The 18,894-nt window shown below is 44.7% G+C and overlaps 1 protein-coding gene across 1 annotated transcript in view; it reads left to right on the forward strand.

The window, feature by feature from the left end:
• The window catches only part of Cadps (Ca++-dependent secretion activator), a 454,713-nt gene that overhangs the window by 188,515 nt on the left and 247,304 nt on the right, over positions 1–18,894 (forward strand). Inside the window, exons 8-9 of the mRNA XM_013506934.1 lie at positions 4,070–4,150; positions 15,377–15,610. Of these exons, the coding sequence (XP_013362388.1) occupies positions 4,070–4,150; positions 15,377–15,610 (315 nt within the window). The remainder of the gene's footprint in view (positions 1–4,069; positions 4,151–15,376; positions 15,611–18,894) is intronic.

Here is an 18,894-nt window from a genome sequence, read left to right on the forward strand (position 1 = left end):
CTTTCCAAAAATTCTGTCCACAACATTGAGAAAAGTGAAACGTTCAGGAGAATTGCCCGTGTAGAGATATCCCAAAATGTGGTCCTGGGGGTCCAAACATATCGCATATGGTCGGATAAGTTTGGGAAATGTCCAGCCACTTGCCTTAGTGTAGGATTTCTTGCTCCTGCTTCTGGGGCCCTGTAGGGGGTGATGAGAGAGGAGAAGCTGTGGTGGAGAATGTATCTAACCATAGGACCCCCACAGTTAATTTAGAGGAGCTACAGGACCAGTGTACCCTACAATACAACTGAGAGAAATAATTGTCTAGGCATTTCAGAAGATTCCAGAACATAACCATTTACAGCTTTTCTCAGATGAAACCACTGTGGACAGAAAGGTCATCCACCACCTTGGGTCAAGGTCACACAACTAAAGGAAAATTGAGGACCAAGAACAGAAGAACACAGGCTCCTGGCATCCATTCCAGGACTCCAGGGCTCCCTACCCCATATGGTTTCTTTCTTAAATCACAAAAGGCAAGGCTCCAGGGAGTATGCGCTTTACAACAGGGATAACTCTGTAAGGGTCAGAGATGTAGCTTCATGGTATAGCTCTTTCCTAGCATCTGTGAGGCTCTGGGTTTGATCCAAGCACAACACCATAAAATAAAATAAAACAGGGATAACTCTAGAAAGTACTGGCTGACCTGTAGGATCAGCCTCTTGTGCGTCGACACCATGCTAGGTACTCTGGACATATAACCTGACTTGCTCATAACATGCGGGGGTCAGTGTCTTACTCCATTTTATACATGAAGGAAATGAGCTTAGAGAGGTTCCCTTCCTCGTTCAATCTCTTTCAGCAGGGAAATTGCAAAGCCAAGGTTTAGACCAAAGTTCACCTGGTTTCCCCCACACAGTGCAGTACGTTGTCTCATTCTGGCCTTTCACTAGCTCTCAGGGGTAAAAAAGAAATCTCTGGAAACAGGAAACCAAGGCTCGGGGAGGTTAAGCTTGAGAAGGACAGTGACAGGTAGGTGGGTGCAGTTCGGCATGGCCACATCTCAAGTCTGCATCCAGATCAGCTCTCCAGCAGTGCTGGCCTTACTTCTTCTCTCTGCCTTGATTAAACAGGCACCCACTATGCATGAGCCCCAGGGAGATTCAAGCATCCGGTGCCTCGAACTCAGACTCTTCCCAGCTGCACTTATACCGTGCTGGGCTCTGCTTTCCATCACTGTAGAAAAGCCCAAGGACATAGTTGCCTGTGCTCCGCTGACAAGTCAGCACATCCGTCCTGCCTCCGCTTGACCCCTGCTGATAGGAAGGGGACTTGTCTAATTAAGTAAGGAGCCCCTCCTACGCATGCACTTTGAGCCCATGTGAGCTGTCCATGAGAAAGGTCTGCCCATGGCTTGGTCTCCAGCCAGTTTCTCCTTCCACAGTGGAGCAGACCAGCAAACAGAGACCCATTTCCCTGGAGGTTCACCCTCTGGCTTCCCCTTGCCAGCACTTGAGGAAGTAATTACTTGATTCTCTGTAGTTTGGGATTTCATGCAAAGGGCTGTCAAGCTCTTGGTGGAGGACAGTGTGCTCTGTCCTGCCAGGCTATTTTAGGGAGCTTCAGTTGCATTTCCTCTCCAGGTCATCAGCTGTCAGACAGCTGCGTCCGCCTTCTGGTCGCTTTTGCTAATTAAAGTCCCACAGAGCTAAGGGACTGGGCTCCAGAGAGAGGGGAAGACACTGAGAAGCTGGGGAAAGGTGTCAAAACATGGGAGCCTCTGATCACCATCGCCTGGGCTGTGCTGTCGGACCAAGATCCCACATCTGCACCCTGGAGGGACGCGCTCCCTCCTGGCACCCTCTCATCTGAACCTTTGTCGCCCCATGGTGGCCCATGTTAGAAATGCAAGCAGCGTGCATTCACTCAACATTTATTTAGAGTAGGATTTCCAGCTGTGACTCTATAGGCAAAAATAAAAAAATTAAATTTCAGTTGAAACCAGGTGAGTTAGTCAAAGTCTAGAGGTTCCTTTCTGCAGAGGTTCTCAGAGACTTTATGCAGTCCGACCTCGTGTTTCCTCAGCTGCTCTGATACTTCCTCCAGAGCCTTTTCTCAGGAGTACCTAAGGGCATTCTCTTGTTCAGCAGAGCTCCCATCAGGACATGGTGGCTACAACACAGAGCCAAGCGTCACAGGCAGGCTTTGTAGTCTAAGAGGTCGTTCCTCTCTCCAAAACTGTGAAAAGGAGAAAATAAAGCAACACTGATTCTGGAATCAAATGGAATGAAAATGCACAGCACTGAGCCTGATAGGGTTGTTATGGGTTTTGTAAAATAAACCAAAGAAATTAATCATGGGTTCAAAAGTACAGCCACAAATCTTTGACTGTTATTGTTTACACCAAATTAGAAATAACTGTTGTCTTTACCATTTGATAGCATAGATGCGAAGGACAGGGAAAGACTTGAGGAACTCACCTACAGTATTTCTTAAGCAACTTTCTGTTGTGAAGTAACACGACCTAAAAAGGCTAATGCCTACCCTATTTGAATGACACTATTATTAAAATTTTGTGTGGATAAAATAAATAATATTTTACTGGAAAAGCAAACTGAGTTACAGTTTGAAGGATAATGCTAGGCTCGCCTGGAGACGAAGACGAAACTTCACCTGACAGCGCAGGAGTGAGCATGGATGGCCTGCCACCTGTTGTAGATAAAATGTTACCTGAACACAGCAGTGCTCATTGGTTTACATATTGCCCGCCTTCCCTCTACAGTGGAGGATAAATTCACTGCATCGGAGGAATCATGGTACTCAAGGCCTAAAGTCGCAATTGTACGGCCTTTTCCAGAGGTGTTTGCTTAGCTCTTTCATGGATTTGTGGAAGGCATAAAGATTATCTGACCAAACCCTGCACTGTGTCAATGACAAAACTGAAATCAGAGACATTAGGGAACTGCCCGGTTTATTGATGTTTGGGAGTTCTGCTCTTTATACCCAAACAGTCCTCCTCAACAGGGAAGACGAGGATTTGATCTCAGATACCTGCGCCAGCTGGTGGGAAGTCACCAGCGGGCAGAGCGCTTGCAGCAGTCCCAGTGGGAGGGAACGCCATGGCGACGCATCTCCCATGGGCCAGGACGCAGGCAGCGCTGCCCAGGGCTGCGCACGAACTGTGCATAGGCACTTGTTGCTCCTCGTGTCTCCTGGCCCTGTGGCTGCCTCTCTCCTCATACCCGGTGCGATCAAAATACACCGCGAATGTTTTCGTATAAAGATGAATCACCATAGAAGACACACTGCCATCCACTCCCCTCAAAATGCCCCCATTTTGAATACCAGTCTTGCCGTTTCCTAGGAGTCGTCTTTCATGGGTGTCTCCAGTGGTGCTGTTTTGGCCGCCTCGGTGTCCTGAATCAATTCAAAGCATTTAGCTTCCTTGATCGTTCAGGCTTTGAGGGAGATCTGGAAGTCTCGGGGTGTCAGATACAGTGAATGAGGGGGATGAGAGCACACAGCAATGATTTCACAAGCCTGGTCTGCAGCAGCAGCAGCAGCAGCACTGCAGGACTGCGGTAGTTTTTAAATCACACCCAGTATGGACACTCATGAAAGTGGACTTCCAGAACTGCTTCAGGAAGGGGCAAGAACGATGGGAAAAGTGTGTTCAAAACTAAAGGGAGTATTTTGAGGGTGCTTGATGGCAATGTAATAAATATTTTTTAAGTTTATAATTTACTGTATGTGTTGATCAGGTCGAGTCTGTCTGCCGTATGAGCCCTTGATTCATCGGGCCCAAGCAGAAGTGCTGTGCCGGCCCTCATCAGGAATACTACGGCAGAACAGTTTGAGTGAGGGACGACCCCTAAACAAGGTCATGCAAATGTCTCTCTTTCATCGTCTTCCTCCTGGAAGAGTTTACTTAGGGGTTTTACTCTAACTGGATATGTCTGTTACAGGAATCACCCTTTGCTGCAAATATATCCATGGGTCTCAAGGTAGGGGTGTAAAGTAAAAAGTCCTGAGTTTATTGACTTTTGTGACCCAACCTGAAAGTCTCCGTGTTTGTGCTTTTATGCAGCTGGACAACCCAGATGAGCAGGCAGCCCAGATCAGACGGGAGCTGGATGGACGTCTCCAAATGGCTGACCAAATAGCCAGGGTAAGCAAGTGCTGGGGGTGTTTGCTGGGGACCAGGCCAAAGTCCAACCCAGAAAGCACACGGATTATCAGAGCCTCTGAAAGGCAGAGTTGAGAAGCAGAGAGGAAGAAGGCGAGGGCTTCGCCCCCACTGGACCTCAGCCCTCCTGCTCAGGCTGTTCCACAGGCTGAGCACCGCCTGCATTTACCTCCTAAGCTCCAGCAAATGTCCAAACACAGGCCTGTGCCTCGGTCCCGAGTTCCAGGCCCATGTTTCCTGCCATCTCCTGAACATTTGCATTCAGACAGTCCCCTGGCATTTCAGGCTGAATGTGTTCAAATTCTGCCTCCTTAACATCTACCCCCCACCTACACTTACTACCTACCCCTCCGTGTTTCCCACCGCTCACGTCTGTATCCTGTTACTGAGGAGGGAGCCTCCCGGGCATTGTCAGCTTCTGCTTCCCCCGCCTGCTTGAGGGTGGGAGTCTCTTGGCTGCTTTCCTGCCCGGCTCCTACGCTGACCCAGGGCCCGTCTTCCTTACCTGGGAGATGAGCAGCTCCTACTTGGCATCCCTGATCCGTCCCCCACACCTGCCCATCCTGCACACAGTTGCCTTTCTAAAACCCACACGGGACACCTCAGAACAGAGAACTAGAACCCTTCAGTGCATCTCTCATGGACCCAGGACACAGTCTGACCTCTTTGGACTGATGTTCAAGGCTCATAATCAACAGACCACACTCCCGTGCTGGTGTCCTCTCTGTCCGCTTTCCCACATCTCCCCAGTCCAAGAGCCTGGAGTCTGACCTACCCAAGAGGCATTCACACTGCCCTGTGCATCACCTTCACTATGACGGACTTTGGACACCATCGGTTTACCTCTGTGAATCTCCCAGGGCTGGCTTCCTTCTTATTGTTGATGACCAAAACCACGTGTTATCTACTCTTTGCGGCCAGTGCTATTTATGTTCTGATGACTTCACCAGCGCTAGCAGTGTTCATGGTGACCTGACCCTGTGTCGGGTGTGATGAGTGCTTTACATGTCATCTACGTCAGTTCTCAAAGCAGCACCCCAAAGACACTTCTGCATCATTCTTGTTTTAGAGATGGGAAATGCCAACTCAGCATGACAGACACTAGAAAGAGGCCAGACTGGACCCTCAACTCCGGTCCGTCTGAACATCAGAGCCAGCGCTCGCTCAGGCCGACTGAGCACAGAGATGTACTAGTGGATGCAGAATCCAAAAAGAGCCCAGAAACTCAGTCACCAAAATAAATAACCCTCCCATGAAACCCTTTCCTGTCATAGTCAGTGCCCAAAACCCAGGATAAATAAAATATCAAAATGTTAAGTAACTACCGGCTCTTCTGGGTTCCTCTTGTAGCCACCATCTGCATACACATGAGAGGGCAGGCTCCAGCAGGGCAGCAAGGCTGGGCAGGAGGAGGAGTCCCCAGATTTGGACGTATACAAGGTTATCCTAATGGGGGAAAGCCAAAGAGACATTCCAGGAGGAAGGGAAATCCCTCTACTTCTGCTCAGGCACTTCTTGCTGACGTGCTTCTCATCTTGGTTTTGGACACCTTTAAAGTTTATAACCAAGTCAATCTCATAGCTAAAAATAGCATAGAGTTACAGATTTGGCCAAAGGTAGCATAGAAGGCTCTTAGGTTTTAAAGCCCTGCTTAACATGGGAGTAAACATCAGCAAGGATTTAATTCCTCTGTAAACTCAGCATTTTCTACTAGCGGATTGTGTAGAAAATATAAGTCATTTGGTCCATTCCCTTATATTTTAAGCAGCTATTCCACCCTCAGCTAATAAGTATTCATTCCTTGTAAATACATTATACACAGGCTTCAAAAACAAGTTCATGACAGGTTTTATTTTAACTGTTCTGTTTATTTTGAAGCTTAACATGATAATTTATGAAACTAATACTGAGCTCGTTTTCATTTTTAGAATATCATAGATCAGTGCTTAGTGTACAGTGAGCTAAGGTTCTTTCCACTGAGCTACCTCCCTAGCCCTTTGTTATTTTTTATTTTGAGACAGAGTCTAAATCCATAAAGTACCCAGGCTGGACTTGAACTTATGATCCTCCTGCTTCAGCCTCCCAGAGTGCTGAGATTACAGCTGTGCACCACCGTGGCCAGCATCTCTCTGAGAAAGTGACTCTCTTCCAAAACGCTCTTTTATAACATTGGCCCCTATGCCACAGTGAGCTGATCTTGGAGTTAGTTCTTCACCCATAGAGAACTATCATAGTACTCAGACTGCCCTGGCATGAGTGGATGGTCCAAAAATGGATGCATACTGCAGGGTAAACAGGAGAAATGGCTTCCCAGAGCCTGTGGAGGGCAGCCTGACAGACTGCGTTCCAGGGCTAAGGAGCTGTCTGCAGCTGGGCTGGGAATGGAGAAACCTGAAAGGATGAAGCCCTCACAGAGGAGAAACAGAGACAGGGCGTCCGCCAAGACACCAAGCGGCCCTCGGGCTGTCTACAGACCTCTTCTCAGTTATTCTTGAGTTTCAGCTCTGTAGCTACTTTGCCCATAATTTAGTTGGATTCTATGAAAAATAATTTCTCCTTTCATCTAAGCCAGTCAGGCTAATGCTGGGGAAAACGAAGAAATAGCTCATCTACTAAAAATTAATTAAAATGTCAAGGCTGCATGGAGACACCGCTACCAGGCACCACAGCTTCTTTTCTTTTAGCGTGCCCTGATTTGCTATTTCCAGCATCACAGTGAATTTTAGTGAGGAAGTGCAATTCAGTCCATATGGCTGAATGTCAGCTCCTCTACATCCTAAACCAGAAATTCCTGGATATAGATGTCACCCATCATGTATAATTCTCTCTGCCTTAAAAGATGGGTGAAGCACTGGAGATGGCAAGTGAGAGGCATCGACTAGAGGTCGCTTGTGGTAAAAAGGAGGGATAATTCTAGGGATTGAGAAGCCCATGGGCAAGGGATAGCCAGGCCAGGAAAGGACAGGAACCAGGACCCAGAGGGGCAGGACTTTCTGTCCCCCTCCCTCTCTCTCTATCTCATTTGTTCTCTCTTTCTCTGCAAACCAGCTTCCTTGCCTTCTCAGGTGGGAAGTGCAGCTGCCCCACAGGTCTGCAGGTTTCTGGTCTCTACAGGCAGGAACCAGTCAGCCACTTTCTGAAATCTTTCTTCTTTCACTTTTCCACTTTTTCAGTCTCACAATTCCAAGACCTGAACCTTGATTGCCCCAACTTGGTTCAAGGGCCAATCCTGGTGCAGTCAACCAATGCACTGTGGAGAAAAGGTGAGAGTTTTCTTGGGCACATGGATCCTGGAGATGGGTCTAAGTGGTACCTAAGGGGTAGGGCTATAGATGGGATGTCATTACAAATTTCAGGATACCCCAGATGTACCTGGTATGTGCAAGTGGTCACCCCCATGCCATCCGTGTTGATTGGGAAATGCTGGAGTAGCCACTGCTATGGAACTAAAATGCATGCTACGTTGTGAAATTCCCAAATGCAGATCCTCCTTTTCCTCATCATGCCAGTCTGAAAGTCCAGTCTGCCCTCCGCCCAAGTGTCACCATCCCCCATCCTTACCTCTTTCCTCACTGGTAGCCCTTTACGAAACATGCCAGGCACTGGCTGTGCAGTTTCACGTCAGCTCTCATTTCAGCCTATGATAGACAATCCTTGAAGTCACAAAACTGTCCCCCATTTAGCCAATTGAAGCAAACTGAAAGGTGATCCCTTCCTCTTCACTCTCTGCACTTCACTTCATGCCATCCACGTTGGCTGGGAAATGCTGGAGCGGCCCTTGCTGTGGAGGACTCGGCAGCCACCAGCCCTCTGCTGAGTTAAAGTGATGTGCTCAGTTTCATTCTGCTAAGAAGCAGAAAGCTGATACTCCAGTTCCAAGTTCCAGGCTATTTCTTTCGAGTAATCAAATGAGAGACAAGAAATTACTCCAAGACAAGACTGTTTGCCAGTCCTCTCTCCCTGATGATTAACTCTCCAGGAAATGGCTTTTCTTTCTCCACTAAGATCTGCTGTATACTCCCTTTAGCTTATCTAGAAGCCAAGTAAGACAGGCTGTGCTAAGTGGAATGGACTTCTGGAATTCAGAATACTCTTGACTGATTTTTTTTGGAATATGGCAAAGAGATTATAAAGATCCCTAGATTTTTTCCAAGAGCATTCTTAGCATCATACACTTTACTGAAAGCCATATGTTTCTCCTCTCTCCTAGAGATAGGAAGGCAGGAGGACATCCACTGTCCTTTACCCACGACCCTATATTATTACTCACCTGCTTATCACACCAGCACCCCACAAATCAGCCAGAGACAGCTAGCTGTAGAACATCAGACAGAAATGACCTCACTGTGAACATCAGTCACATTGCCTTAAAAGTCCCAGGAAGAGATCTAAATACATATTTTTAAAATCTAGTCAAAAATACTTCAATACTTTTTAATCCCTGTTGAAACATTTTCCCAAATCCTCTCATGCTGACATTTAAGTGTCCCCAAATTTCACCTAGGAATTAAGTCTAAGTTATTCAAATTGTGTGATCAGAAGTTGACACTGCAGCTTAAACCGGCAGATTGTGGCATTAGTGCTATTGTGATATTTGCTAGTGCTTTTGGCCACATTTTAGGGTAAAATTCCAAATTCTTGAGCTAATTACATAAGAGAAATAAGATAGCCTTTGTGGAATCCATGGCAGAAAGAGATTTTTCAAGCTATCATTAAATGTGGAATTGCTACTTAGACCCCTAAGCAGAGCAAAACCACCTCTTAAACACTGGCTGTATTGCAAACACCAGTAGAAGTTGTGTCTAATACTTTCCTCATGGAAAATGCTATTGCACATATTGGCACAAATCAGAGGGGACTGGAATCCTCTCCCACCAGCAAGGGATAGTAGGCCCCAGCTTCTAAACTACCATTGTGACCTGGCATCCATTCTGCATCAGGGAGGAGCACAGGTGTCCAAACTTACTTACAAGGAGGAAGTTAGTTCAACTTGCTGTCTGAATAAAAGGCATTTATGGAGCACCTCCCTGACTTTGGCTTTTTTAAAATAGCTAAGAACCCAGGGAAATCTGAGTTCAGAGAAAGATAAATTCTAGAAAGTTTCCCTGAAGTTCATTCAAATGGAGGAGAGTCCACCTAATTCACAAAAGGCAAGGAAGTCAAAGGGATCAGCTAAAGAAGCTAATCCAGGAAACTGCCTGAATCCCAAGTGCCTCTCGCTTCTGTGATGCTAACTTTGACAAATTGCCACCAAGGTTTCCTTCCTCCGATCTGATATGCCCACCCCTTCCTGGTCCCTCTCTACACATCACCCCAGGCTGTCTGTGACTGGACAATGGAGGGGTGGCCGTTGCTATAGAAGATGTAGTTGTCACCACCTCACTGCTGAGCAGGAGCTACAGATGAGGTGATGTACACAGAGGGCCCCAAGCTGAGAGGCCCCAGAGTACCGCCTCAGTTCTCTTGCATGTGGGCCAGAGAGGTCTGCCCTGTTGTACTGTAGCTCACACAGGCTCAGGAGTCATTCTGCGGGGTTTCAGACCCATCTCTTCCTGCCAGTTCTTCTCTTCTGCTCCATTTTCCTCCAGAAATGAGGGCGAACTGCAGTACCTCCCCTAGTAGTTTGTTGGAAACATTAAAAGAGATAAAGGCATGTGAGGTACTTAGACTCGTGTCTAGTACACAGTCGGCACTTGGCGTCACCTAGCATCATTATCTTTACGTGGCCACCATCATTATAATGGTGGTGTGTTCTGATGCTGGTGGTTGTGGTGGTGGTGGCGATGGTTGTGGTGGTGATGGTGGTGGCAGTGGTGGTGGTGTGTGTGTGTGTGTGTGTAAAGAATCAGTGGTCAGTAGTATTCACGCTTGGTTTATCTCTTACACTTCATGTTAAAGAGGTTTACTTTCCCCATTTCAAATGTGGAAACACCAAAATTCAGATGAGTGACAATGCCTGCTTCTTATCATGAAACTGATAAGTACAGACCTGGGAATCAGAGTTAAGTCAGCGTGACTAACATGCCTGGATGAGCTCCCCTGGTGCCGTTTTGGTGCTCTGTGTGTGCCTCCGTGACTTCGTGTGGGACATGGTGTCTACCTGGTGGCTTTCTGACATGCCTCCCCCTTATCATCCAGCTAATTCCTTCCTCTGAAGTGACAGTCAGAGCACCTGACACATGATAGCAACCCAAGAAGTGCTGGAGATTTGTATGAAATAGCTGCAGCTCTGTCAGTAAACTCCAGTGTACAGAAAGTCTTTTTATTACATCTATTTTCTAAAATTTCTTTCTTTAATTTTTTGAGACAAGTTGGTACTATATTGCCCACACCCTCCTCAGACTTTCAGTCTTCCTGATTCAGCCTCTTGAATAGCTAGGATTACAAGCATGTGCCATGGCAGCCAGCTATGCATCCTTCCTCCTGATTGCTCAGCAGAATGGAGCTCTTGGGGTCCACAGCACCTCTCTCTGAGTGAGGGTAGTCTTCTGAGGCTTTGTTTATATCCCACTCATCCTCTCTGGCTAAAACCCAAACACAGAAAATCCAGTTACTAAACAAACTGTTAAACTTTCGGATGCTGTTTTTCAAGAGGTTCTACAAATTCCTTAGTACGGCTGAGCACAAATAGCGCTCGTGTGGACTGTCCTTAGGAGGCCATCCCCAGTGGGGAATTTTATCAGTGCAGAGCAAAAACAAATGACCAGCAGAGATTTCTTTGGAGAACTCTGTGCACATGTATGCTGTGTCTTTCATAAAGCAGGACTAATAAATAATTCTTTTGCCAATGCTAATTTATTTTTGTGTCTGGAAAGGTAACAACAGAGACAGAGGATTATATTTTTCTTGTTTGGAACAACTGTAGCTTTCAAATGTGTTTGTAATGATCTGCTACCAAAATCTCTGCCCAAGAACCTCAGCCTGGGTGACAGAATGCTATTTCTTTTCGAGGCTTAAGTGCTTAGTTGTTTTCCTTTGCAGACTCAATTCCATGAACCTTTTCTTATGATGTCATTAGGAGCCGTCCAAGCTCTGGAAAGAGTGACCGTTGTTTAGATTTTTCCAGTATTCTGCTGCACGGGGTTTGGTGGGAGCTCACGCTGCACCGGGAGGGTGTGGTCTGTAACCACCAGGTTTTCTTCCAAATATCAAGACTGTACATTCAAAAGGCCTCAAGTGAGTCCCAAGGAAGTTTGTGGTTAAGGGAAGGCATTAATATAGTCTTTTAAAGCTGATTAGCTGGCAAAAATTCACAAACACTAATTCTCCTCTCCTATTCCCTGACAACTAACTGTAAGACCAGTAATTGGCAGTAAAATCAATGAAACCACTCCCCTAGTCTCCCAAATGTCCTGTGATTCCCTCAGGTTTAGCTCCAAAAATAAGAGTGAAAGAGATCAATGTACTTTACCTCAAGCTCTTGGCATATAACCTTTGTTGCTTGGCCTACGGATCACTCTCAAACCATGAATTAACCTCTCTTAGTCCATCTTTCACTCTCCAGAAGGGCCATATTCCAGGGTAGAGGGGATATATTTTATGGACTATGTACAGACCTTCCCAGAGTCATGCTTACCTGTAGTAATTTCCATGGGAAGAAGAAATATTAGTGGCACCATCTCAGCCAACTCAACTTGGCAAGTTCTTCTCTATCCATCATACCCTCAGCCCATGTGTCCACTGTTCTGAGATGCCACCCCAATTCTTTCAAGAGGAATTCATACCTAACACACTTCCATTGCAGAATTTACATTGAATTCCCTTATTGATTTTTCTCCCCACTAGCTATAAGCTCAAGGAAGACAGTTTATATCCTCTGCCCAGGACCCTCCTGCTGCAAACATTGTGCCATGTTTGTGGTGATAAATGTTTTCCAAGTGATGGTGGCCCTGCTGGTGAGTCATCCTTGCATTTTCCTGGCCTTCTGCACATTCTTAAGAATAAGAACAATCAAGGCCACTCTGCAGAAGTTTTAGAGAAAGGCTTTTGTGATTCTCTTATATTGAATCATCACCAGCTATCTTCAAGGCCATAAGTGTATCACTGAATTTCAGAAGCATCTGCTCTGCCTCTTCTCTGACAATGACCCACAGTGTGTATGGAATCCACTGTGCAGTAGCTGAGCCCAGCTTTAGTAAATAATTGTGCTCAGAGGTTCCACAAGAACCGGTTCTCTGAGCTGCTGAATAGGTCTCAGAGTCCTACCCTCATTTAGAAGGAGAAGCAGAATCTCAGTATTCTTCCAGAACTTCATTCATCATCTCTCCACCTCCTCACAGCTGAGCACTAGCTGCCTTGATTAAATACATACGCTTTGACAAGCCATTGATCCTCTCACTCACCTCAAATGCCTCGAACGCTTATTATGTGCCAGACATCATGCTAGACTCCAAGAATTCAGCAGGGGTATCAGGACTAGGCATGGTCCCGATTCACGGGCAGCAAGAAAACCAGACTTTAAACAAATCCATTTCACAATTGACTCATTAACTGTAAGTATAATAAGTGTCTTGGTTTACTCAGGCCACTATAGCAGAATACCTTAAATGACTGATAAACAATAGAAATTTTCTTCTCACAGCCCTGGAGGCCAGAAGACCAAACCCAAGGTACCAGTAGACTGTGTGTCCGATGATGGCCCACTTCTCAGTGTATAGACATTGTCTCTTCACAGTGGCCTCACAGGGTGGAAAGAGCCAATAAACTCTCTGGCACCTCCTTTAAGGGCACAGTCCCATTCCTGAGGCTGTGCCTTATGACCTGGCCAGCTCTCAAAGATCTCACATCTAAAAAGCATTACTTAGGAATCAGGTTTGGGAGGAACCCGAGCATTCATAACATTTATTGCAGCATTCAGTCTGTGTGCTAACTCCCCTCCGAGAAAAGGAGTTATATACCACAAGCAAGTACAACAACAGGGCAGCGGGCAGAAGGTAGGCCAGTAAAGTGTTGAAACTGAGACAGGAAGGAGGAGGTGAGTGGCGCAGCGGTCAGGGAAGCCACCCTTAGGACAGCTTCCACCTAGGCAGACGCCTGGTATAGCACAAAGGCATCCCTAGGAGCAATGTAGAAGGACCAGTATCTTAGTTACTTTTCTCTCATTGCTGAGACAAACTACCTGATACCTAAAATTAAGGAAGGACAGGTTTATTTAGCTTACAGTCTGTGGAGATTTCAGTCCATGCTCAGCTGGCTCCAAGGGAGAGTAGCATATAGCAGAAGGCAAGAGTTCATGGTAGTGGAAAACAGCAAAGTAACAAGAGCAAAAGGGAGGAGTGGCAGCAAGCAGCCTCTTTCTTTCTCTTACATATGCAAAACTATCCACCTCAGGACAGTGTAGCACTCACTCCCATGATCCCAGCATTAGACTAATGATCAATCAAAAATCTAGAAGTCCACTTCACGATTGCATGAGAATTTGGGGGGAACGTGCGACACAAACCGTAACAACCACCTTGTGCAGTTGGGGAGAGACTGTGTGGCACTAGAACAGAAAGAGCTTTCTAGCCAACCACTGACTAGGAGTGAGTGAAAGGAAAACAACAGGCTCCCAAGGAACTGCATACAAGGGAATAAGGACACTTTGTGGGATTAAAACCCAGGCCAAATCCAAGCTCTTTTTCATGAGTTGAGACAGTCTCTTCTCTACTTTTCCCTCCCTCCTTCTTTTCTTCCCTCCTTCCATCATTCTCTTCCTCCTCCCTCCTTCTCTCTGTCTTACTTCTGTCTCTTCTTCGCCAAGTCTCTTCTTCAGCTTTGAAATGATCCAGTAAGGCAGCCAAACCCCCTCTGCCAACCAGTTTCAATCTTTGGTTTTTCAGAGAAGTTCAATGGCTAAAGAGAGTAAATCTGACTGAAGACTGGCCATTTAACAGAATGAGTCAGGTGCCCATGTACTAGACGTGTGCTAGAAATCTTTGCCACACAAAATTGGCAAATCAGTTCATATTCCATATGACCTATGCAGAGTTCTACCACCAGAAATAGGGACGGCAGATATAAGCAAATCAGCCCAGCATACTACTGGCCATAGAAATTGGTTCAGAGTATGTACACAAATTAGACTTTGGATAGGAATCCTAGGACACACAACTCTTGATCTTTCCAGGACATCTCAAGGGGAAATACTCATTTTTCCTGTAGATAATGGGGTATGACATTGTAAGATACAGATCTTAAGCAACATTTTTGCAACATTAGTAGAGATCATGGAACCAGTCCAGAGGAGCCAAAACCAAGATTTTCAAGAAAAACTTATTGGAGGTAACGTCATCTGAGCTGTGATTCCAGCTTTGCTTAAAGTGGACTGTTCCCCAAGACCTATCCAAGCCAATCAATTTCTTTATGTTGTTTGGGCCAGTTTGAGTTGGATTTCTAGACAAACAGATTTGGTTTGCTCCTCACTCCACTGATTGTGGAGTGGGGTTTGGGAGAACAATTTCCTGTTCCATGTGGGAAATGCTTCTTTGATAAGGTGATCAATCCAAAGTATGTTCCTGGCACCATAACAGTTAAGAGGTATAGCAAACAAATAGCATGGCTCAAGCATGCTGGTCTGAGCAGCTGAATTCATAAGTATGGGAGGTAAAAAGCAGAGGTCAGCTCTAATAATAAATTGTTCTATCTTCTTTTCTGAAGAATTTTAATTTCATTTTTCATCACTTCATTAATTTTCTCAATTCTTCTTGAAAACAGAAAGTATTCTTCTTAGAGACAGCCACAGGCTATGTTTGAAACATCTCAAATGAGCTCCTTTTGAATTATTCATGTGAGAAAATCTCAATAGATATCCAGAAATAGGAAGTCTTTCTGTTTCCATAACTTAAAAACAACTTGACTGCATTTTGCTAAAAAGAAAAACTCTTTAACCCGAGTCCAGATTGGACAAATATCACCTCCTTTTCCTTCCCACAAGGCAAATTTGCTGGAGAAAACTGGCAGTGAAATAGAACTGTGGTAAACATTTGCCTCCTTCCTAGTGTATGTGTATGCATTTGTGTCTTACCTCTTAGAGATTATAAATAACTAGAAGTCAGGGACATTTTTAGATAAATAACTTGCCTGAACATTTTTTCTGGCACAATTTCATAATATCTGGGCAAATCTCATTAGTGGAAAATGTGATCATAACTCCGGGCCCTGATACAAAAATTTACTATGCAAATCAACACTCTACTTAGTCTTCTATTTACTCCTTTGCTTTCCAAGGAACGAAAATTCCCAAAGTTTGTATCCAAAGAAATGGAAAACATGTACATCGAGGAGCTGAAGTCCTCCGTCAACCTGCTCATGGCCAACTTGGAGAGCATGCCGGTGTCGAAGGGCGGCGAGTTCAAGCTCCAGAAACTGAAACGCAGCCACAACGCTTCCATCATCGACATGGGCGAGGAGAGCGAGAACCAGCTCTCCAAGTCTGACGTCGTGCTGTCTTTCTCTTTGGAGGTAAAAAGCCCTAAACCCTTGAAAGCTTCCGGGAGCAGCAAGCAGGACAGGAGTGATTAGATGCATCACAATCAGTCTGTTTCCCCCCTTTACACCCCTGGGGCAGTTCTTAAAATAACTGCTTGTTAAGCATAGGTCAGCTAATCAGCAAGTGATTCCCCCTCCGCAGGAACCCACGTTTTTCCTAAGGAAGTGCAATCTTAAGAACCACCTACTGAATGCAATCGTGGATTGCTTTTCCTGTCTTAAAACAGTGCTCAAGGATTTGTGGAGACCTTATGCAATTCAGAAAGCTTCTAATTTTGCCAACCTGTGTTACAGTTAGAAGAGAGGCGATCCAGCATGATTTTGCGGTACATTGCAAATTTTCTTTCCCATCATCTTTCCTGTTGGCTACACTGTAGAGTCCCTTGTTGGAGTAGCTCCTTTCTTGAATTTATCTCTGCACTTACAGTAAGAACACATTCGGGCCAGAATTGCAGCAGAATGTTCAACATGTCCATACATTTCTGTATAATTTCCCTTCATACATTTGTTTTTCATGTATGAATGCTAAGAAAAGTTTCTAATCTACCTCTATCTGAATTACATGGGAAGCTGGCTCAGGAAGATTTCTAGACACCACCCAGACTGGATGAACCAGAGTCTTTAGCTGATGAGAGCAGAACCTGGTGCAACCACTTTGGAAATTAAGTTAGCAGTTTCTCAAAGAATTCAAAATGACAGCACCAGGGGATCCAGCAATCGCACTCTTAGATATCTACTCAGTAGAAAAGAAAGCACTGTCCCCACAGAGCCTTGGCTGCAAATATTTATAGCAGTATTGTTCACAATACCTAAAAACAGTAGCAGCCTGAATGCACATCAACTGGCGAATGCTAGGCAAAGTGTGACCCATCTGTAGAGCAGAGTGTAATCCAGCAAGTGGCTGTGGATGCAGGCCGTGGCATGGATGAACTTCAGAAATACTGTCTCAACACAAGAAGCCAGGCAAAAAATATGAAATTCCTGAAGGCAAACTGCAGGACAAAAACTGGATTAGTGTTGCCTGGGGCTGGGGGTGGGACAGAAACATAAGAGCCTCTCTGGAGGAGATAAAAACTCCTAAAACCAAGAGAAAGAAATTCCTGAAACAGCTTTATGATCATGGTCAAACAATGTGGTAAACTTACTAAAAATCATGGAATTATATATATATTACTGAATTATATACCTAAAACAGGTTAATTATATATCTAAAATGGGTTACGTAGCACTGAATTACATATCTAAAATAGGTTAATTATAGTTAATTAATTACATATATGAGGTATCTCTCAAAAAGTTGTCCAAAAAACAAAGAAATTCTACTCAAAGTGAAGCCCTGGAATGGGTCCTATAACAGACTACTCAGGTCCTTCTTATGTACTCTAGAGATTGAGGACCAATTAAACTTACCAAAGTTCAAAACACCACAGAATTTTAAAAGCTTTTTTTAAAAAACTGATACACACTTATACAGTATCATATGTTTCAGTGCATATATACATACATTGTGTAGTGTTCAAAACGTGGTTAACCTATTTCCTCAAACATGTATTATTTCTTCATGGTAAGAACATGCAAAATCCTCTCTTTTAGCTTTTTTAAAATTATACAGTACAAACCCACAAATATTTTATGATGACCCTAGGTTTGGGGAGATCAAGAGAATAGATCAAACTTCTATACATTTAATTAGACTGTGTAAAGACTAAATTTTCTAGAACAGCATTAAGGATTGTTGCAGATTAACTGCAGGTAATGTGTTCATCTGTGCTCAGTTCAGATGAGATACTGACATCACACTATTTCAACATGTGCTATGCAGTAGGAAAAGGTGGTATTCAATTAAATATAGAACACTTGGTGTGTGAAAACTCATCAGCGTAATTTCACAGAAACTTTCTTTTAAAAAAAAATACTGCCACTGAGGTACTGAATGCTTTTGCTCAGGTGTCTTTGAATATTATTATTGCCAATTAAAGGTGGCAATTTATTCCCTACTGCCTCTTGTCTTCCTATAGACATGAGAAAAAGATAGTTTATTGGCTTTTATGAAGTTGTTAAGTCTGTAATTTTCAAATTCTTTATCAGTACTCAATATCGTACAGCTGATTATTTGAAATATAGGTGTGGGCAAGACCTCAACCATATTCCCATAGATACATTATTTGAACAGCTTTGACTTGTAATTACAAGTTCAGAGTGAGATACCCCAGGGCTCCCAAATATTTTGTAACTGGAACACTAAATTGCACATCATAGTAAAACTGCCAGCAAAGACCACTGCACTTCTATTTTTGAAAGTGCTTTGAGTGCACAGTGACAGAGAAAAATGGGAGGAAGACAGGGTCCAGTTGCCTCATCAGGGCAGACTAGGATTTGAATTCATGGGTTGGTATGTGTCTTATTTTATGTCACCGTAAATCACACCGCTGGAAGGGACACCAGAGAGCAGGTGACCTTACAGCAGGAGACAGGCGTCCCGGAGGCCTAGTGACATTGCATTGGCCAAGGGGAGCATGCTGATGAGAAGATCGGGTGTTTTGGGGGTGCTGTAACTGTGGATCCTCACCTCAGTCCTCCGAGGTATTCCCAGGTGTGGAAACAAAGTTTTACAGAGGTTGATACACTCACAAAGGATTACACAATGAAGAGTGAGAATCAGATTCTGAGTTAAGTTCTTTCAAATGCCCCAGATAGGCGTCTTTTCCAGGGTGCCTTCTATTTCTTTCTTTTTTTTTTTTTGGTTTTGTTTTGTTTTTTTCTGGTACCGGGAATCAAACTCATGACCTTGCACTTGCCGGGCAGGTGCTGTGCCGCTGAGCTAAATCCCCAGCCCCTCCATTTCTTTCCATAGGCATGGTTCTTCCCCGGTATAAACTTTTACAATTTTGTATATCATCTCTTTGGGTCCTCCTACAAGAGCCACAAGATATGTCATTACTCTACACACACACACACACACACACACACACACACACACACATACACACACACAAAGTTTACAGGTGAGAAAACTGAGGCTTTAAAAATTTGAAAGAAAAATGAAGTGACTTTAACGTTAAGTCATTTGCCCAACATCATGAGTTGCCTCAAAACATGGCTCCTGGGCCAGCGACAACGGGCATCACCAGGGAAACTGTGGAACATGAGAAGTCCTGGAATCCACCCAACCTACTGACCAGAAACTCTAGAGGCAGAGTGGAGAAGTCTCTGGGTTAAGAAGTCGTACAAGTGATTGCAATTCACACAAAGTTGGA

Source organism: Chinchilla lanigera, unplaced genomic scaffold, assembly GCF_000276665.1.
Source record: "Chinchilla lanigera isolate Chin_1 unplaced genomic scaffold, ChiLan1.0 scaffold00116, whole genome shotgun sequence".
NCBI lineage: Eukaryota > Metazoa > Chordata > Mammalia > Rodentia > Chinchillidae > Chinchilla > Chinchilla lanigera.